At 44.5% G+C, this 21,447-nt stretch overlaps 2 protein-coding genes across 4 annotated transcripts in view; one reads left to right on the forward strand and one right to left on the reverse strand.

Moving 5' to 3' along the window:
* ZBTB47 (zinc finger and BTB domain containing 47) overlaps window positions 1-2,337 on the forward strand; it is a 393,046-nt gene extending 390,709 nt beyond the window's left edge. The window contains exon 7 of the transcript XR_008443701.1: window positions 2,286-2,337. The gene's annotated coding sequence lies outside the window, so the exon portion shown is untranslated. The remainder of the gene's footprint in view (window positions 1-2,285) is intronic.
* The window catches only part of OBSCN (obscurin, cytoskeletal calmodulin and titin-interacting RhoGEF), a 308,809-nt gene that overhangs the window by 6,412 nt on the left and 280,950 nt on the right, over window positions 1-21,447 (reverse strand). For all 3 annotated transcript variants that reach the window (XM_054016662.1, XM_054016661.1, XM_054016659.1), the window contains 13 exons: window positions 21,112-21,138; window positions 20,331-20,483; window positions 18,611-18,656; window positions 17,417-17,494; window positions 12,833-16,043; window positions 9,606-9,716; window positions 9,242-9,409; window positions 7,962-8,084; window positions 6,538-6,708; window positions 4,427-4,544; window positions 2,701-2,940; window positions 1,150-1,373; window positions 260-335 (listed from right to left, as the gene is read on the reverse strand). In XM_054016662.1, the coding sequence (XP_053872637.1) occupies window positions 260-335; window positions 1,150-1,373; window positions 2,701-2,940; window positions 4,427-4,544; window positions 6,538-6,708; window positions 7,962-8,084; window positions 9,242-9,409; window positions 9,606-9,716; window positions 12,833-16,043; window positions 17,417-17,494; window positions 18,611-18,656; window positions 20,331-20,483; window positions 21,112-21,138 (4,746 nt within the window). The remainder of the gene's footprint in view (window positions 1-259; window positions 336-1,149; window positions 1,374-2,700; window positions 2,941-4,426; window positions 4,545-6,537; window positions 6,709-7,961; window positions 8,085-9,241; window positions 9,410-9,605; window positions 9,717-12,832; window positions 16,044-17,416; window positions 17,495-18,610; window positions 18,657-20,330; window positions 20,484-21,111; window positions 21,139-21,447) is intronic.

Consider the following 21,447-nt stretch of genomic DNA (forward strand, 5'->3'; position numbering starts at 1 on the left):
ACCCCTTTTATCCTTATCCAGAGACTTTCAACAGGTCTGCCTCCCTCTTCTATCTCAACCTCAGTGCAAATATACACATCTTTGATATACAAGGCAACTCCTCCTCCCTTTTTTCCTGCCTGTCCTTCCTGAACAAGCTATACCCTTCTATACCGATATTCCAGTCGTGAATGAACCCAACACGTTTCTGTGATGCCAATTGTGTCGTCATTGTGACTATTCACTAGTATTTCTAGTTCTTTGCAAGGGAACTACTTACATGATGAAAGCGGTGATGCCGACAGCCCAGATGTCAGTCTGCGGGAGGGCTCCTTGCTCTGACAGCAGTTCTGGAGCTACAAAGGCACAGCGGTGTGAGTGGAGTTGATGCATGACACCCCATGAACATCCCGAGTCATTTAAGAAGCCAAACAAATGGAGACCTACGAATGCATCTCTAAAAAGCGTTGTCTTTACTAGGTATATATTGCAAATCTAGTGTTCATTGCTTTTGCCCATGCAGTGACTGCATTGTGTGCATTTTATGGGCATGATTCTCCTCTCACTTACACTGGTGTAAATCAGAAGTAACCCCATTCAAGTTAATAGTTACATTGGTGTAAATCAGAAGGGACTGTGCCCACTTTCTGCAGCATGTACACTGTACACTCACTAGCTCGGCCCCTCCACGCTCATGGTGAGACATTGTGCTTCACAAGGGTTCTCTCACATTTTAAATCAACCACCGGGAGATTTATGAGTTACCAATTCAATTCATTGAATTCAACGGATCAAACAAGCTGGGAAGGCTGCTATGTCCACTCAGTTCTACCCACGGCACCAGCCAATCGCAGGCCAGGGCTAGCACACAGGCCGCCTGAATTCACTCCAGCATCATCCAGACCAGGAAATTCAGGGTGAATTCTGGACACTGCAAAAACATCCAGTTCTATAACCGCCATTATAGCACAAGTGGGAATAATTTAAGAGAATGCAGGCTGACCCCAATTTCCTGTTAGCTGGCAACCAACGGGAGCTTCTGCCAGGCAATGAATGGGAGCAGCTTCAAACACATCTGTAAAGTGTCGCTCCCACCATTGTCCCAGTCTGACCTTCCATCTAGCAGGGCTCCAAGGCCATGCTGACGTAGCACTGACATACCGTACTCACCCATGGTTTCTACGTAGTCAATGCACCTATCCATGGTAATGACTCTGTCTGGCGAGTAGAACTGCGCGTTGCCAAAGTCCAGGAGTTTAAGCAGGTTGGGTTCAGTAACGATCATGTTTTCAGACCTCAGATCCAAGTGCAGGATGTGATGTGCGTGGAGGAACTCAACTGCACTGAGGATCTGCCATAGATAATCTCTGACCTCCACCTCTGAGTAGGATGTCCTGGTAAAGGAAACAGTAAAAATCATAATTTTCCTTCCTGCGTATTTTAACGGCCTGGTCCTGCTTCCACTGAAGTCAATAGGAAAATTCCCATTAAGTCCTAACATGATCAGGAACAACAATACTCAGCTCTTTTCATCAGCTTCAGATACTTCACAAATATTATTCATTAATCCTCACGCGGGGCCGCCCAGAGGATTCAGGGGGCCTGGGGCAAAGCAATTTCGGGGGCCTTTGCCATAAAAAAAAGTTGCAATACTATAGAATACTATATTCTCATGGGGGCCCCTGTGGGGCTCGGGGCAAATTGCCCCACTTGCCCCCCCCTCTGGGCAGCCCTGTCCTCATGAAGCTCCACTGGGGGTAGGTAAGTAACTATTGCTATGCCTGTGATACAGATGGAAACCTGAGGCGGAGAAATTAAGTGACTGGGCTACAGAAAGCAACAGAGGGTCCTGTGGCACCTTTTAAGACTAACAGAAGTATTGGGAGCATAAGCTTTCGTGGGTAAGAACCTCACTTCTTCAGATGCAAGAGAAGTGAGGTTCTTACCCACGAAAGCTTATGCTCCCAATACTTCTGTTAGTCTTAAAAGGTGCCACAGGACCCTCTGTTGCTTTTTACGGATTCAGACTAACACGGCTACCCCTCTGATACTGGGCTACAGAGGGAATCAGTGGCAGAGTGGGATCAGAATACAGCTCCTGTGCTTAGATCAGGGACTTAGCCCTCTTACTCATAAGATGTCATCTGATCAGTTTTCAGCCAGCAGGGGGAGGCGGAAGGAGAAATGGGAATAGGTGGAAAGGCTGCCTGAACCACGCACAATCCCCATGCCATCTATTGTATATTTACACCTTAAAGGTAGGATTTACGCTCAGCCAGAATGAGCACAGAATTATAGAAGATCAGGGTTGGAAGGGACCTCAGGAGGTCATCTAGTCCAACCCCCTGCTCAAAGCAGGGCCAGTCCCCAACCAATCCTCTTTATGGCCACTCGAGAGCTGGGATTTAACAAGAGGCTCTGGGAATCAAGGCAGCGAACAGACGCATTAAATAATTGATGCCCTCCATCTCTGGTGGCGGAGATAAAGAGACTGTGGTGCTCCACAGGTACTGATTTGTGGCTGATCCATGGAAGCCGAAGAGCCGAACGAGTTTCAGGGGAGTACAGGAGGTGTATCACAAGTATAGTACGAGATTAGACTGGGGGAAAACGTGGGCGGAAGAAGATGCTCCAGAATGAAGAGATGGGCAAAAATCTACAGTACAGATGCCTCACTAGTTAACCCAGCCTCAAACAAAGCAGGTATGGCGGGATGCGTACCTTTCAGCCAAACAATGGAGTAGCTCTGGCCCCACGCACAATTCCAGGATCAGCACTAGGTGCCGGGGGCTCATGTAGGCTCCTTGCAGCTGAACGATATTTGTGTGATGAAGCTTCCTCAGGACTTGATATTCCTGGAGCACAGCCTGCTTGTCTTCTTGCCGGTAGGGGATAATTTTGGCAGCCTGCGCATTTCCGCTTAATTTTTCCCTGCACTGTCTGACGATGCTGAAACGCCCCCTGGAGCAACAAAAGTACAAGGGCAAGTTAAACTTCTCCTGCTGCTCTTGGAACAAGGTAGCCTGAGCCAGGTTCTGCTCTACCTTAGAATCAACAGCATCCTACTGCTTATTTTGCATCCAGACCCTGTGGTGAAAACCATGATCGTGCTGGGCTGGTAGGAGAGACCGTAAGTCTGCACCTCCTTAAAGTGAAAGTGTATGGCTACTTTTAATGGCAGCAGCAAAAGCCTGATTTCTAATGCCTGTGAATAATATCCGCAATGCACAGGTGCAATGACGGGTGTGGTTACACTTGGAGCCGGGGGTGTGACCGAGCCAGCACGCTAAAAACAGTGTCACCGGAGTAGCACAAACGGTGTCAGCATGGGCTAACCGTGCGGACTACAAACCTGCCTGAACTCCATGGGTACGTACTCCGCTCACGGCTGCCCATGCTACCCCGGCTACACGACTATTCTAGCGTTGGAGCTCGATGACAGCTAGCACGAATATGTCTCAGTGAACTGGGACTCGCCCCCGAGCTCACAGGCGTAAAGGGAGCCTAAGAGAGAATCTTCAGAGTAACAGCCGTGTTAGTCTGTATCCGCAAAAAGAAGAACAGGAGTACTTGTGGCACCTTAGAGACTAACAAATTTATTAGAGCATAAGCTTTCGTGGACTACAGCCCACTTCTTCGGATGCATCCGTGGGCTGTAGTCCACGAAAGCTTATGCTCTAATAAATTTGTTAGTCTCTAAGGTGCCACAAGTACTCCTGTTCTTCTTTTTAAGAGAGAATCCTTTACCAGCCCAGAGGACTGCTGGGCTGTACATGATTGGGCTTCTTAGCAAGAATCCAGTATTTAGATCCCAAATTTGGATTCAGTGTCTTTTACCTTTTAGGACACTGGCTAATTCCCAGATGTGAAATTCCTTGGCGATAGGCTAATGTTGGGGGCAGCCTCTACAAGGTGATGGGGACTCTTGCCTGGAGTGAGCCCTGACTGGTCCCATCTTCTTCACCCTCCCGCCTCTTGGAAAGCCCCTCTCCTCTACCACAGTGCGGGGTACAATAAGGACAATGAAATTCTGGTGACCTATGGGTCTGTTACAATTGGTGTCCAGCTATTGGATTTGAATTGCTATGAACCCCACGTGCTTAACGGCGAGCTTTATCTACCTGGAAGGAGTGGGCTCTGCCCTGGTTGGTGAGTATGTGTATGGAGTTAGTGAGCAATGTACACATTTGAGCAGGGTCTGGCTCAGGATTCATTTAATGTTGGCAATATCAAGTCAGACAAGAGGAGGGCAGCCAAGCAATGCCCAGTATCCTAAGGTACTGGAGATGTTTTCATTAAAACAAAGTGGTAAGTGGGCAGGTAACAAGTGGGTGGCCGGTAGGTTTATAAAAGTGACATTTCTGAGTTTTAGGGTCCAAACTGAAGCCGCGTGCAGCATTTCTCCTGAACATCTGAGTGTGTAACTGGGGGTTTCTGGCCTTTATACCTTTTGATCTCTGTTTGGAAGGCGTAGGTTTGCTGGGTTGGAAAAGGCTCTGCTGGTGCCATTATTTCACGCTCACCCTCTGTAGCAGCTGGGAACATCTGCTTTGCAGATTGAAACGCTAGAGGGAAAGAGAGACATGGATGTAGAAGAGAAAACAACACTGGGTTCAGTTCAGATCCTTGCTTTGTCATCCCTGGTTATCTTCTTGTCAATAGGGAGGCAGACAGGCAGCTACCATTATTTCAGACTCCAGCAGGCACATTTGTGAGATGTCTCACCCTAGAGGCACCAAATCACGTTCTAGTGCAGCGGTTCTCAAACTGTGGGTCAGGACCCCATTTTAATGGGGTTGCCAGGGCTGGCTTGGACTCGCTGGGGCCCAGGGCTGAAACTGAAGCCTGAGCCCCACCATGCGAGGCCGAAGCCTGAGGGTTTCAACCCTGCGTGTTGGGACTCAGATTACAGGCCCCCCGCTTGGGGCTGAAGCTCTTGGGCTTCAATTTTGTCCCCCCCTCCACCGCCCGGATCAGTGGGGCTGGGGTGGGCTCAGGCTTCAGTCCCCACTCCTGGGGTCGTGTAGTCATTGTTATTGTCAGAAGGGGATTGCGGTGCAATGAAGTTTGAGAATCCCTGTTCTAGTGCAAAGAAACACCTTCAGGATTGAACACAGGGCTGCTGACACTGGAGCGGGAGGTATAATGTCCAGCTCGGGTGGACATTCACAGGTTAGCTCTGAACAAGCCAGCACACTAAAATCAGCAGTGTAGCTGCTACGGCACAAGCCACCCCAAGTATGTACCTAGGACTCTGACAGGATTGCACTCAGGGCAGCTTGCTCGTCATGCCGCTCAAGCTCCGGCAGCTACACTTCTATGTTTAGCGCGCGAGCTCAATCAGAGCTAGCCTGGGTATGTCTAGCTGAGCTGGAAATTCCACCTCCAGCCCCAGTGTAGACATGTCCCATTAAGAGTTTCCTCTGGTCTAGCCTATTACATAGACAGTCAGATTAGAGGACCAGTGGATCTAATGGAAGAACTTGTTACTCTATCTCACTGCAAATGGCGAGCAATTAGTCTATATTAGCCTAGCTGCTGGTTCTCAACCTGCCACCTGGTCACAGCCCTCAATGAAATGGCAAGACATTGGCTGTGGACTGGTAACCTGCTTCTAACTCCATGTTTCATTTCATCAGCTGAAGCAGATGGTCTTAAGTCACTTGAAATTGGTTCTTCCTGAATATTCCTGTGGAATAGGGAGCATCGTATGCACCATTATGTCACCTTCTTGGAAGCATTGTGTGTATTGGCATAAAGAAATGTGGAGCCTGGCTCCGGAGAGATTGAGAGACCACAGTATGAAAATGGTTGAGAATCCCTGGCCTAAGGCAAGCATACAGGGTGAGGATTGGTAAATTACATTGAGATAGGCAGGGCTATTTCTCTGGTGTGGTGGAATCCTTTCAATTGGTGGAAAGAGAAATGATATCCCAGACAGGCCATTATCTCAATTCTCAGAGGAATGCTTTCAGCTGCTGGGACAGTCCTTGTCATTTAATGGATTTCTTTAAAAATAAGCAACAATACAAGCAAAGCATTAAACTATAGAGAAAAAACTATGTTGGGATAAGTTTGACTTAGTGAAATAGCCCAAAATGAACAAAGGGAATTTTACAGAAGCAAACACCAATTCACATCAATTAACTACTGAGTTGAGGCTTGTAGACAGCACCAGGGCCACAGCATTTCAATGGACTTTTCACCACTTCCATAGGTGTACTATTAAGCCCACATGTCACACAACTGAAACACATTACTCTGATTCTGTTCCCTGGCGAGCACCCGAATTAAATGAGCATGTCGGAGAGCCCATTAAGTGGTCTCTCCTGTATAAGTAATCTACAGTTTCAACCCCAGGATGCCAAGACTAGGAGTTCTTACAACTCATCCCGCTGTCAGCTAAGGGACTATCTGTGAACAACAGTACCTAGGATTCAAAACCCTAAAACACACTGGAGGCAATGGAGTTCCTCCAGATTGATGCTCCACTTCCCCTGAAGTACACACGAAGAAGGTGCAATAGTGTAGATGTTCTACCACCACCCAATAGCTTACCTGTTTGGTCTTTTTCACCAATCTTTACTTTGGCAGACGGGCTGCTGTAAGGTCCCATTCCTGCTTTACTGATGCAGGCCGTCCGGAAGGAGTAAACCAAGCCCCTGGAGAGATTACTGGCATAATAGCAGCAATCAGCCAAGTCAGTAACAAGGGTCTTCCATTCACCGTCTTGTCCAAGCAAAGAGAAACACAGGTTAACGCTTGTTCTAGGGATTATCGGGTGTCTTTTTTGCCACCAATTACGACTGTTCTGGGAGTACAGAAAATGGGTGGCAATTTAAATGAAGCAGCCGCATAGAAATGGGGCTGAAAGTATAACCTCACATTGCCTTGTCATGTTTGTAGTGACCTCATATTTTCACTTCTGAAGCCAGGTATTTTATATTAGAGCCATGCAATGTTCATTGCAGGGAGTTGGCCGTGAATGCGTTTGTAGTTTCAGTTCATGTAATTTCATATCTATCCTCCCTGAGGTCCACTTTGAGATTTGAGGTTCAAACATGAATCCCAAACTCAAAACAAAACCCTGCTCAAAAAACCGCTGTATTTTACTCCGCTTCATGATGAAAGCAAGCAAAACTGAAAACATCACACAACTATAATTAAGAACTATAAATAAATCCCCAGAATAATTTAAACCTGGGCCCAAGCTCACTCAAGGTTTGTGAAACTCAAATGACCTTTCAAGGACTTCAGTAGGAGTTTTAGATTTGTAATAGAGAGCCCTGTGGCACCTTTAAGACTAACAGATGTATTGGAGCATAAGCTTTTGTGGGTGAATACCCACTTCAATTTGATTTGTGGGTGAATACCCACTTCACCCACGAAAGTTTATGCTCCAATACATCTGTTAGTCTTAAAGGTGCCACAGGATTCCCATCAGGCTCCGAATGAGTCAGGCAACCCAAATAATATATGATTAGGCCTGGTCTACACTGTGGAGGAGAAGGGGAGGGGGAATCGATCTAAGTTACGCAACTTCAGCTATGTGAATAATGTAGCTGAAGTTGACATACTTAGATCGACTTACCGTGGTGTCTTCACCATGGTGAGTCGACTGCTGCCACTCCCATGTCGATTCCACCTGCGCCTCTCGCGGCGCTGGAGTACAGGAGTCGATGGGAGAGCGCTCAAGGGTCGATTTATCGCGTCTAGACTAGACACGATAAATCGATCCCCACTGGATCGATTGCTGCCCGCCGATCCGGCCAGTAGTGAAGACATACCCTCAAGGTATAACTATCTCTGAATCAAGGAGATTATCATTGCACAGATCTTGTAAAGTCAGATGTCTCTTCAACAGCACCTAGTGCAATGAGGCCTTGATGCAGGACTGTGGCTCCTAGATGCTACGATACTACTACTACTAGATAATCATGATAACAATAACGAGAAGTGGAGACTATCAAGTTCTGCTTTACCTTCGCTCTTGCACTGTACAGTATACGTAACCACGGTGTTAGATTCCACAGGTTTCCAGACCACTTGCACTCCATCCTCATACACCTCCACAATATCAGGGGCTGGGGGGCTAGCAAGAACTTCTGTGAGGGAGGCATGCAAAATTAGACAATAGACAGACATGAAGGCTTAGACCCCTCTCCCTCTAACCGATGAGTAATTTTATAGTTGCAGATATTCTTCCATTCCAAACAGCTGATCCCTTTTGGAATGGTAAACTCCGTTTGCCTGATTTCAAACCTATCAAAAACTTGGAAGTTTGACTCAAACTAGAGGAGAGACTCAAACTTAGGAGAGACTCTGAAAAAAGGAGCAGAAAGAACGAAGTCAAGGCAAATTACAGCAAGCACGGCAGAACCAAACACAGAGAGACTCTGTATAAGGAGCAGAGATAGAGAAGAGAGAAAAATTCCATGGAAAATATAAACACCATCAGTCAGATGCATGCATGTAAACTCCATCAACTTCAACAGACTTACATCATGGAAGAATCTGACTCAGTATATACAATGAATACAAATTATGCATTTGCACCAGCCTAGTTCTGGGAGATAGGTGAATTCTTCTGTAGGTAAAAACATGTTTTGGTTGTTTTCTAAAACGGAATCATCCTTGAAAAACCCAGGAGTTTGAAAACGTATGCAAATTTGAACTAGTTTTGTGAACATCAGTTTACTAACCATCAAATTCTATAAGAGTTGCCTATCCTTACTTCTGAATGTCACTTGCTTTCGTTTTTATAATGATCTTACTTGCTAAAAATAAATAAATAAATGGTATTTGTATTTCCAGCCTCTATGTTCCAAGATCTTCCAGTTTCAACCATCTAAATTAAGGTTTTTACACTACGGTCAATGCATCAGCTTTCATCAAGGCACCTTGAAGCATCTGTACTTAGGGTGACCAGATGTCCCGATTTTATAGGGACAGTCCCAATTTTGGGGTCTTTTTCTTATATAGGCTCCAATTACCCCACCCCCCACCCCCGTCCTGATTTTTCACATTTGCTGTCTGGTCACCCTAGCACTATTGGGGTGTTGAGGCTAAAGAACAAACTGAGAGGGATACATCCCCTTTGCTGCCTTCCCGTCTGGAACTATCTCTGTGAGTTCCCAGAAAATGAAGTATCCTTTAGTGGAAGAAAATCTATAATGCAATGTCTGCTAATTCTGGATATAATCCTTGAGTGGGAGCTGTACAAACCAGGCATCTACTTCCTTGAATTAATTCCTGCTCTTACCTGCCTTCCTTATTACACAGGAGGTGGATGCTGTACCCAGGGAGTTGCTGGCCGCACATGTGTAAATACCAAAATCCTCAGCCGTAACTACCAATATGGTTAAAAGCTGAAAGTTTTTGAGTGTGGCTGAGATCAGTATCCTACTGCTGCTGCGAATGGGCACCCCATCTGTAAGCCAAAAGGAATAAGTTCTTAAATTCTACTGAGATGGCTAATAGTCCCTTCTTTTCCAGGGAAAGACTCCCCTAAATCCACTCCCCTTAACCTTCTTCTGGAACTTAGCTTCTCAATCATCATTATTGTGCTATTACTCCAGACCCTATTATTAAATTGTCCCAAGTCGTCAAATGAGAGTTTACGTCACCTCTGAACCAGTCAACGTGCAGCGGGAAATGGGCAGACGTTTGGCAGGACAGAGTCACAGACTGCCCCGGGGCAACATCCTGATCCGTGAGCTCTTCTACAAAAGAAGGTGCTGAAAGAAAGAAGGAAAGCAGCATTTCAGACAGATTAAGACAATTACATATGTAAATCACAACAAGCAACATACCAGACAGCATCTTTAATCAGACTGGCTATCAAGGAGCGCCAATAGGGAAAAAACAAACACATTTCTTGCTCTTGTGCTCAGTATGCCGTCCTCCTCTTTTTAGGCCCCAGTGACCACACAGTAATGCGGCAGTTCAAAAAAGAGGTCCTGCACACCATTCAGTCTCTTTTCACTGTGTGCCGGCCCAGACCCTGGGAAGGGACGTTACATTACAAGCAAGCTGCCTAGAGAAGACCCAATAACTTCAGAAGGTAACAGATATATTAGTGATATGCCGCATACTTTTTCTTTAGTAAGTGTAGCACTTGTAATCAGTTCAACAGCTCTTTGGAAGTACGTTATCGCTTTGATAGGACAGTGATGGGTGCTCTAGAAATTAGCTGATGATAGATAGATAGATAGATAGATAGACAGACGGACAGATACGGAAGTCCTCTCTTTATCCATCAGCAACTATACCATAGGCAGCAATAGCAAAAGTTTCCTCCCTATAGCCTTGCCAAACGTCAAATGTCTCAGGAGACAATTAATGTTAGTCTTCTAGCTAAACTAGAGGACAAGCTAAAAGAGCCAAGAAGGGCTACTGAAGGTCTGAATGTTCATGAAGTCCAGTGAAGGAACTAGAAACTTCTATGACTCTGCTTATTTAAGTCCTGGATTACCCTTACCCAGCTTGGAGGAACCTTCTGAGTGGCACCTGACCACCACCTTGCCACTTCCAAAATACTGTGCGATTTAAAAGCTCCTAAACAATTCACAGATGAAAAGGCATATCAGGCCTCTCTGAAGCCCTTCTTTAGAAACATAACTTTTGTGGCATTTATGGTCTCCTTGTTCTGTAGTCCACAACCAAACAAACCTTCCATCGACTTCAATGGCAGTCTTGCCTGAATAAGGAAAGCTGGATTTGGGCTTAGATTTGTAGACATATATTCTGCAAAAGGACATTTAACATTAGATGCCATTTTGCTCTGAAATGTGTTCATCTAAAAAAGCTCTGGAAACCATGGCAGTTATTTTTTCCATCAAAAACAATGATTTTGCATTTCAGGTCAAGACCTACACTTTAAGCATCTGAAAGCCCCACAAGGTGATGGAGTTGCGGCAAAGATGGAACAAAGAGAACTCCTGGAATTCCTGCTAGTGTGTGTAAATTACCAAGGTTTTCCTCTGCACACTTCTTAGGAATCTTGCAAGCTACATCTCTGTCAGCTTCTCAGATACTAGCCTGGTGCAATTATATTCCTCTGTGATATTTCACAATAAAACTAACTGCTAACTCATGCCATAAAGATACCTTTCTCCTTTGTTTTGAGGCTTGATAATTTCATAGATTCTAAGGCCAGAACAGACCATTGTGATCATCTGATCTGACCTCCTGTATAACACAGGCCATAAGAACTTCCCCAAAATAACTACTAGAGCAGATCTTTTAGAAAACATCCAATCTTGATTTAAAAAGTTTAGTGATTGAGAATCCACCATGACCCTTTGTGTATTGTTCCAATGGTTAATTACTCCCAATTTTAAAAACGTATGCCTTATTTCCACTCTGAATTTGTCTAGCTTCAACTTCCAGCCATTGAATCATGTTATCTCTCTCTCTCTCTGCTAGACCGAAGAGCCCATTTATTAAATATTTGTTCCCCATGCAGGTACGTATAGACTATGATCAAGTCACCCCTTAACCTTCTCTTTGTTAAGCTAAATAGACTGAGTTCCTTGAGTCTATCACTATAAAGAATGTTTGCTAATCCTTTAACTATCCTTGTGGCTCTTCTCTGAACCCTCTCCAATTTATCAACATGCTGCTTGAATTGCGGGTACCAGAACTGGACACAGTATTCCAGCAGCAATCGCACCAGTGCTAAACAGAGATAAAATACCCTCTCTACTTCTACTCAAGATTTCCCTGTCTATGCATCCAAGGATGACATTAGCTCTTTTGGCCACAGCGTCGAACTGGGAGCTCATGTTCTCAGAATGAAGGGAATGGATGGATGGATCAATGAAGTCCTGATTTTCTGTTTTAATATCCTGCAGCCCCATTTAGAGACTCTCTTTCTGGTATGTCACTTCCCTGCTTCTCAATGCCTGTTTCAAAGAATTTAATAGTAGAAGCCAGTCTACTAAATCAATGACATTTTAATTGCAGCAAATAATTACAGTCTATTATCTGTGGTTCATGTGATTAGTTTAGCAGTAAAAATGCCATGGAGTTCTTATTAATGAACTGTCAGTTAACACCAAAAGTCATGGCAAGTTTAATAAAAGGCCCTGGGACTAGAATTATATTAAACTGTAGAAGGGTGGATGAGGGCTTGGTGTCTTGGACGGATAGCTCAGACGTTTGCGCATTGGCCTACTAAACCCAGAGTTGTGAGTTCAATTCTTGAGGGGGCCACTTAGGGATCTGGGGCAAATCAGTACTTGGTCCTGCTAGTGAGGGCAGGGGGCTGGACTTGATGACCTTTCAGGGTCCCTTCCAGGTCTATAAGATAGGTATCTGTGGCAGAAAGACACATTATATGGCACAACCTAGGTGCTGGAAAATCAAGAGTATAGACAGATTCTGGTCTCACTGATATAGGCACAAATCTGGAGAAATTCCACTGACTTCAGTGTAGTCACTTCACATTTACATCAACGTCACTAAGTTCAGAATTGTGCCCCACGTTTTACATTCAGGGCTAGGAGAGGATACCGAATATTGTACTGGAATAAAACACTTCGCCGCAGAGGATGGCGGGAACTCCACCAGACAGTACAGCCGGATCCTATTCCTACTGATGTCCCTGGGTGTTTTGCCACTGGGATCAGGATATGGAGGATTACTCCTCTAGGTAAGTGGAGCGGCTGATGCTATTTCATGCTTAAACCTAGCTTAAAGCTTTTAAATTGCATCTGCACTTGATTACTGCACACAGGTCAAATGTATGAACTGATGAATATAAGAAGTGTGGAGGGGAAAGAGGAGAGAGAAGGGGTAACAGAGCCCATTATATTGTTAGGTCCATTTACACCCTCTATGAGATTTTTACCTTCCCTTTGCTCCGGTTCAGGGGCTGGCTTTCCTTTTAGGATTCTTGAAATATGGGCAACAGAAGCTTTTACTTTCTTCTTCAGAGTCTGCTCTACAGACTGCTCCGTTGAGTGCGATCTGCCATAGGGTTTAAAGAGTCCTGGTTTGCTGTGTGTGGAGCTTCTCTGCTTACCACCTGAGTCCTTTTGGGAGCCATACATTGGCTGGGATTCAGTTGTCACATGGCCCTCAGCTCCTTTCCCTATGGGTGGCTCAGAACCTTTCGCCAGCCTTCGAAGGGGTTGCCCTACATCTTCGGAAATGTCCAATAGGTTTTGCCTGGTTTCCCCTGTCGTGGCATCTTGTGAGTTATCTGAAGGGGATTTAATGTCCTCTCTAATGCACAGTCTTTTATACTGAGGCAAATGTTCTTTAGTTGCAGGAGGTAATTTTACCTTTTCACCGAAGGGCATCAATCTTTTACCGGTTGGTTTGGGTGAAGGCTTCTTGACGTTCATAAATTCAAATGGAAAATATACAATGTCGTAGAGATCTGATAGGTTCAAATACGCAGGCTCTACCTCAGATATATCAAATTTTGAAGTCCCACTGCCAATGCTAGGCATCTCTTCTGAGAGGTCTTTAATCTTCACTAAGGAAACTTCAGAGTGTTTGTCAGGTTCCTTGCTATGAGAGCTATGACTAGATCTTTTTCCAGAACCTGAATTATCACACGGGGATATGCTTGCTTTGCTGGAACTAGTGCTTTTGATTGCTAAATCCCCTAGATGTTCACATTCATGAGAAGCCACCTTTTTGTCCTCAGTGAGTATGCTCAACAGGGCTGGCATACTCAACTTATCTTCCACTACAGGAATTGGTGCAGTTGATTCTGTAAGATCAGCCCAGTAAATGCCCTCTTCTCTTTTATCCCGTGGCACAAAATGAGTGGGACGTCCGGCGGCTGCGTGGCCAGCTGGCCCTTGGTAGAACATCTCCTTTGGAGGGGAGAAGTGCTTCTCACATCCCTCTTGGGTAGAAACAGACTTTGCCAAAACATTCATATCTTCAGACAGACAAACCATCGCTTCAACCAAGTCCTCCAGGACAGCACACTCTGCCTTGCTGTAAACAGAAGGCTTCTGATGTGAATGTTTCTGGCTTTCACCCTCGCCAAGTGAAACAGGGGAAGTCTCTAGAATAGCTAGGCTTTCACTCTCTGGGTCCGCAGATTTCACCTCGCTGCAAACTGAAGGCTCCTGAGGTGACTGTTCCTGGTGGTCACTCTCATAGACTGGAAGCGGGGCAGTTTCTCGTTGTGGAATTGTGAGAATAAATAGGCTTTCACCCTGGAGAACAGCAGACTCCACCTTAAAGCAAACAGAAGGCGCCTGACAGGAATGTTCCTGCCTGTCACGGTCACAGTCTGAAACTGGGGCACTTTCTGGTGGTGGTATTAGAATCACTGGATGTTTGCCCTCCAGAACAGTGGAGGTTGTGCCCAAGTAATCAGAAGGCTTCTGATGTAAGCATCCCTGGGTTTCACCCTGGCAGACTGAAAGTGGAGCAGTTTCTGGTAGTGGAGCTGTTAAAATACTTGGGCTCTCACCCTTACAAGCTGGAATTTGGGCAGTCTCTAGGATAATTGGGCTTTCACCCTGTAGATCAGCAGACTCGGTAGCACTGTGAACAGAAGGCTTTGGCTGCTGATGTGCATGTTCTCTTCTTTCACTGTCCTGGGCTGATATTGGGGCTCTCTCTGATTCGGGAACCATCAAAACGGAGCTTTCACCCTGCAGAAGTGAAAACACTGCACCACTAGGCTTCGGCGTCAGCTTTAAATGCTCCTCACTTTCACACGTGTGAGCTGACACTGGGGCTGTGTCCGGTCGCTGAGCAGTTAGAATCAGGCTTTCACCTTCCAGAGCAGACGGCTCCACATCAATGTCAATGGAAAGTTTTGTCTTTTGATGTAAATGCCCCTCACTTTCACCCTGGTGGGCTGACACTGGGACCTTCTGTGGTTGAGCAGCTAGATCCGGACATCCTTCGTCACCACACTGTGCAGAAGGGACTGGCTGTTCTTCTGAACAATCCTTCCTAGCTTTCCTTGAGTCCTCCTCCATCGAATGCTCCTCAGGCCAAACCTTGCCAGAGTCAGTAGATATGCCATGCTGGCTAGCTAGTCCTGGATAACTCCCCTGTGAAGTTAGATCACAGTCTTCTTCCAGAATGTCTTGCTCCTTGGCTAAACTTATGGCTCTTAGTCTGTAATCATCCAGTGAACGGCTTCTGCTGGACACCTGGAAGGTGTGACGTGACGGTTTCCTAGCAGTATCAAAGGAAGCCGATTTGGTCAGAGGGCCTGTCGCACCTTCTCTGCTTTTTCCATATTCTTCATCACCAGACATTCCTTCTTCTTCTTCTTCCTCCTCCTCCTCTTCTCTCAATTCAAAGTGTTCTAGAAGGGGTTCCCGTAGACCACTCAAGGGTACCTTTAAATACCCTGATTTCCTGAAGGCCCTTCTTGTTCTGTCAAGGTGCCTTCTGTAGTCTCTGCCCGGTGAGACAGGGAGACGTGTAGGAGCCTCAGACGCTTGGCTGTAGAATGTGCTTTTAATGACATTCTGTCTGGGGACACACAAAGGTGGTTTCTCCATTGCATCTCCAGCCTTTACAAGTCTTTCTTTGTCAGGTAATAACGTGCCTGTTTTTTCTTTTGGCGGTGCCACGTCCGATGTATCTAAGGTGGCTGCCTTCGCCAATGAAGGCTGCTCTGCATCACCCTCTTGGGATTGATCTGCTCTTTCATCTTTGAGTTCTGAGCTGACCGCCTCTGCTTTCTGAGCAAAGGCACCTGCCATTAGCACTTTGCTTTCTGTAGGTGGCTTATCACCCAGCTCACTTTTCACTAAAGTATATTTCCGTCTCATGGGTTTTACTGGAGGCACCAAGACCTTGGAATGTTTCTCTTCTACCGCATAACTTAGAGGTTCTTGATAACTCGGTGCATCAAACACAGACAAGTGCAGTTCTGGTGTAGAGCCAAAGTGCCTTCTCCTGGGGAAGGATGCGTTCTCATTGTCTGAAGAGGAGCCAGTTGTAGTGGAAGAACTACTTTCTTCAACCAGGTGTCGGGAGATGCCTAGCGATGTGTTTTTGTGAGTTCTCTGTAGGATTTCTGGAATGGATCTCATTACCAGTATAGATTTATAGCACATGAGGGAACGCTGAAAAAGGAAAACAAAAATACAACATAATCAAAAAGCAACTTCGTGATGAGAGTGGTTTAAACATGCACAGCAAGAATTACACTATATATCCTCAGAAACATCATACAAATAATAGCTGCATAGCATATTGGCATTATTTCTTTCTGTACAATATATTTTGACAGATTCATTCTGGGCCGAACTCTCCTCTCACTCACTGACTTCAGTGGAGGTATTGCTAACTTACACCTGTGGGAGTGGAGAACCAGGCTGCTGGTTGACATTTTCAAAGCAGTGCAGGGGATTTAGCCACAGGTCCCTTATTTCCATTGTTTCACTGAGTTTCTTAATTAAACATACTAGGCCAGAGCCTTAGGTGAAGTAAAATGGTGTAACTCCACTGTAATCAGTAGAGCTCCGCTGACATATATCAGCGGAGAAGCCAGACCCCGGTGTGCTCCATTATGTTATTATGTACTTCATTGTTTCTTTGGGAACCCTTTTGTTTCTGTATTGCTATTGATTGTAGGCCTTAAAATAAATAAAACATTTAAATACATGTAAATACCCATATTCCACACGTGTTATATAATACAAAGGGTTATCAGGGAATGGCCCGAAGTTCAAAGACTGATTATCAGAGGTTTCCGCTAATAATAATAAGCACCCACATAGTACTTTTAATCTACAAGGTGCTACACCTATCAGCTAATGAGCTTATCACAACATACCCTTGAGATAGGCAGAGTTATTCAATTTATGCAAATGGAATATGTGAGGCTGGGAGGTAAAGAACTTGTTCCTACTGGCAGAATAAATCAGACTCAGAGAGGAGATCAGCAATCACAAGTTCCTGAGTCCCAACCCCACCCTCAGATCAATCTTAAGAACACATTAAAATACAGGTATCCAAATTGATGAGGTAAAATCCTGGCTCCAACGAAATCAGTGGCAAAACTCCCATTGATGTTTGTATGGGGATTTCACTCTCGGTCTTTAGTATTCTCAGCATTTTGTGCATCGAAGCACAGAAAGTCTTTTGTAGATTACGAGACAAGTCATCTAACATTCAGAAGTCATTGGTGACCTCAGGCTCAGTGTCTTTACTCAATGTCCAGAAGGGGCTTCCCTCTTTCAGTGCCCTAGGCTGGATCATGCCACAGAAAGCAGAATACTGGTGAGAGCTGGAAGACCTGTATTTTTTCAGCCTGGATACCTTATTTTTGCCACATCCACTGAACCTTTTCCCTTTGACAATATTCCCTTCTCAGAGGCACACCAAGGAGACCTTGGCTGCACACCCTGCACTTGTGCTGCAGTCTTGAAAAGAAGAGACTTTTAAAAAAATAATAACTAGACAGAAAGAGCAAAATAGACTGAGGTCTGCTGACCTGCCACTTGCTTCGAGCCACAGTGAACTTCAGCTGTTTTGTATTAATAAAATGAGCTTCTTCTAGTGGGAGATTATGCTGCAAAAAAGAAGAATGAGAAAAAAAAATGTTGGTCACAAAATCTCAATGATATTTTCAGTGGCGTTTGTTAAGATTTAGAAACACAGGTACATAGGACTAAAAGGGACCTCCTGGTATTGTAGGAAACCCCTTCCTATCATCCTGTCCTCTGCTATTGTAGGAAACCCCTTCCTATAATCCTGGTCAGATTTCACTCTCCAGGGGACACAGCATATTTTAATTCAAGGAAGAGTCCAGTTGTTTAAATGCAATTGGCCAAATCTTGAAATCCTTATTTGGTGTTGGCTCTATCTCCCATTGTGGACCAATAAGAAGACATCTGGAACAAATTTCCAATGAGACTAGAATCAGGCCCTAATTATTCATATATATATATATACACACACACACACACACACAGACACAGTGTCAAGGACTGCAGGTCCCAAACGCAGGGTCACAGGGCACTTAGGCGTCAGTAATCACCAACCTGCCACCCAGTGACCTATTAATGGTTGCCAGAACTACGAACTCAGCACTGACAGAGGAGTCCATGCTGAGATTTGACTGGTGGAACTCTAGGGGTCCCAACTCATTCCCCGCTTCTATTTAAACCAAGCAGAGGAAGAAGAAGTTGTCTGTGCAACTGGGTTTCCCCTGCTTTGACTGCTTCATTTGTGCTACCTGCTCCTGCTGTCTAACCCTGATCTCCCAATATATAACCCAGCCTGCCTCCTGACCCTCAACTCATGCTCCAACCACTAGGTCAGGCCGCCCATGTCCCAGTCATCACACATATGCGCACAGACGTGCACACACACAATGATTCGATTCTTCATTCCTTTCAGCTTTTCTCCTTCATTAGGGGTTCCAGGCACCCAAATATGAATTTTAATTTCCCCTTCCGCAAAAGGGCATAATCTCCTCTCAGTGCAAATGTGTTTTGCCTATTAATGTTAATGGGAGTTCTTTACATGTTTTGAAAAGAAAAGACCCTAATGACCATACACCAAAACGTTGCTTATTTCTGCGGGACAGTTTCCCAGCATCTATATGTACAAAATAGCCTCTACAAGAGAAACACAGTTGCTAGCTGACTGGGAGAGAGATTGGGTAAAATCCAAACAAACTTACCAAGAACCAGTCGTGTGAGAGACATTGCAAAGCACTAGGTCTGGCTCTGATGATAGAAGAGAGACACATTTCAGCTGTCATCATCAGCATGACAAACCCAAAGGGATGTAGCTTCCTTGCAGATCAAGTGCCACCCAGATCGCTCTCTAGCTAGGACCTTAAGACATCTGAGCTGGAAGTCACTTTAAACAGTACCAGCAGGGTTCTACAGATTGCCCTTTACCAGCCAGGTTCTGTTATGGGGCAATAAAGCCAACCAGAACGATCCCTTTTAAGCCAATTTTTTCTCCTAAACAGTAAAACACGTCTTCTCTTTCAACCTATAGTATGTTTCTCAATGCTCATACTTCCCGCAGGGCCCTCAAGTCAGGGACTATGGAAGTTACTGCAGCATTCTGCAGGGCCTACAGTGCCTTCCTTCATGATACCACAGGGGAAGACCACGCTTCATGGGTCTACACTGCACCTGACTCAAGTCTCTGCAGTGCAGTCTTTGCCGAAACAGAAATGATTGACTTGTTTCTAATAAGGAAGGCTGCATTACAGGTCACAGAGGGTGCCTTTAACAGTGGGTTTGGCTTAGTCTTCCCCATTGGTAGCTATTTGGGATCAGGCCCTCTCAGAGGTCCAGAGAGGCCTGGGCCACTTCCAGCTTTTGAGGCCCCTCACCATAATAAAAATAAAAAATGACGACACATGAAAACAAAATACGGCACCAAAAAAAGAGTGAGACATAATTTGAATGTTTTTTTTTTAGTTAACAAATGCTTTTCTAGCCTTTTTCTGTGCAAAAAATGGATGTCTTTTACCAAATCCCATCTCTTATTTGCTTAAATTTGCAGCTCTAAGCTGAGAGCGTGCGTCACATTTTGCATAAAAACAAGTTGCAAAACTTATCAAATGCCAAAAAAGTAACAAGTGTCTAAATTGGAGGCCTCCTTTGAGCTTGAGGCCCAGGTCAAATGGCCCTCCTGGCCCCCTCCTCTGACTGGCCCTGTTTGGGATAAGCCTAAACAGTGGAGGCACCAGCCATGCAGAGCAGAAAATGAAGCGCCCAGTTTCTTGTCTTCTCCCATGCTTGGAACATTATTATTATTTAGCTGTATTCTAGAACAACCTAATTAACATGGTGTGCTGTTATATTTAGGTTCTTCTATTGCCCTCGTCACCAGAGTAACCAGCTTCTCTTTCAAATCATTTCTGAACACCCACCTGTCTATGAGTCATAACAACAAGACAGAGGGTCCTGTGGCACCTTTAAGACTAACAGAAGTATTGGGAGCATAAGCTTTCGTGGGTAAGAACCTCACTTCTTCAGATGTGGCATCTGAAGAAGTGAGGTTCTTACCCACGAAAGCTTATGCTCCCAATACTTCTGTTAGTCTTAAAGGTGCCACAGGACCCTCTGTTGCTTTTTACAGATTCAGACTAACATGGCTACCCCTCTGATACTTAACAACAAGACACTTTGCTCACTCGCTACACACATTCTTATCTTTCGATTATAAACTCTTCAGGGTAGTTTTCTGGTGACTATATAAATATGGATTTGAACCCAGCTGCCTTCAGAGGTGAAAGGCTGATTCGCTAACTGACCATACCAACTTGTCCAAATTTTGTACTTCTCACAGTGAATGTAGGTCTGACCGACTGAGAATTGGCAGCTCATCCCACAAACATCTGGTACAATATTTTTGGAGAACAATAGAAATGTACTCACTCAGGAGAGAGCTGTAATATCTGTCTGATAAAATCCTTTGCTTCTTCACTTAGGTGAACAAAGTCAGGGATAGTCCATGAAACTGTCCCATTCTGGATATTTAGAAGGGTTGCTCTGTCATTTTCCCCAGCAAATGGAGACTTGCAGGTTAAGCTTATTGTATTAACATTATAAAATAAAAGGAGACATGATTTGTAAGTATTTGATTGCTGCTCAACCCTCCAAAAGCATAAATGGATGACAAAGGTTTTAAAATAGGAGGCAGATTCAAAATGAGAGACGCACAGCACAAGTAATAATAATATTTGCACTTTTATAACATCTTCCAGCCAGGGTTTGCAAAGCACTTTGCAAAATTATTTATCCCCATTTTACAGATAAGGCATTTGAAGAACAGAAAAATTAAGGGTTTGATTTTCAAAACCGCCCTTGCAACTTAGCTATGTAAACGTGGACACATACCTTTACATTAGGGAAGGCCAAAATACATATCCATAAGATCGTATGGGTCATTGTGAAATACTTAACCCAAAGCTATGAACTGACGGTTTCTGATTATAATATTCATAGAAGCTGTCAGCTCTTTGGAACAGGGACATCATCTTTAGAACTGAAAGTGCTTAACATGCTGTTGGTAACATACACATGAAATAAATGACTAAATAACAATCACCACCACCTCACTCTTTACTCACTCAAAACTCCCACTAAAGTCATTGGAAGTTTTACCTGAGTCAGGATTAAGGAAAGCTAAATAGGGCCCTTAAAGCAGATTGTTTACCTTAAATAGCTGATGACTCCAGCAGCCCTGAGAAGAAAAGAAACATACTTATATCAGACAGATATTCTTGCTTCTCCCCCTACCTCACCATATAGCTTCCCTGATTTCAAGTGACAATAATCCAAATAACTGTACCTGCCCTATAAGGATTAGCTTTTTAAAGGCAAATTCTAACTGTCCCTTTGCATTAGTCCTGATTTTTCTTTTAAACAGCACAGGAAACAATTTTTGCACAATCTATTTAAAGGTGACTTAGGAAGGATTTTTTAAAAATCAGGTTTGTGTGCATTTTTTTTCTTTATTACGTATAAAGAAGAAATATGATAATTTTTTTTT

Source organism: Malaclemys terrapin, chromosome 2 (genome assembly GCF_027887155.1).
Source record: "Malaclemys terrapin pileata isolate rMalTer1 chromosome 2, rMalTer1.hap1, whole genome shotgun sequence".
Lineage (NCBI taxonomy): Eukaryota > Metazoa > Chordata > Testudines > Emydidae > Malaclemys > Malaclemys terrapin.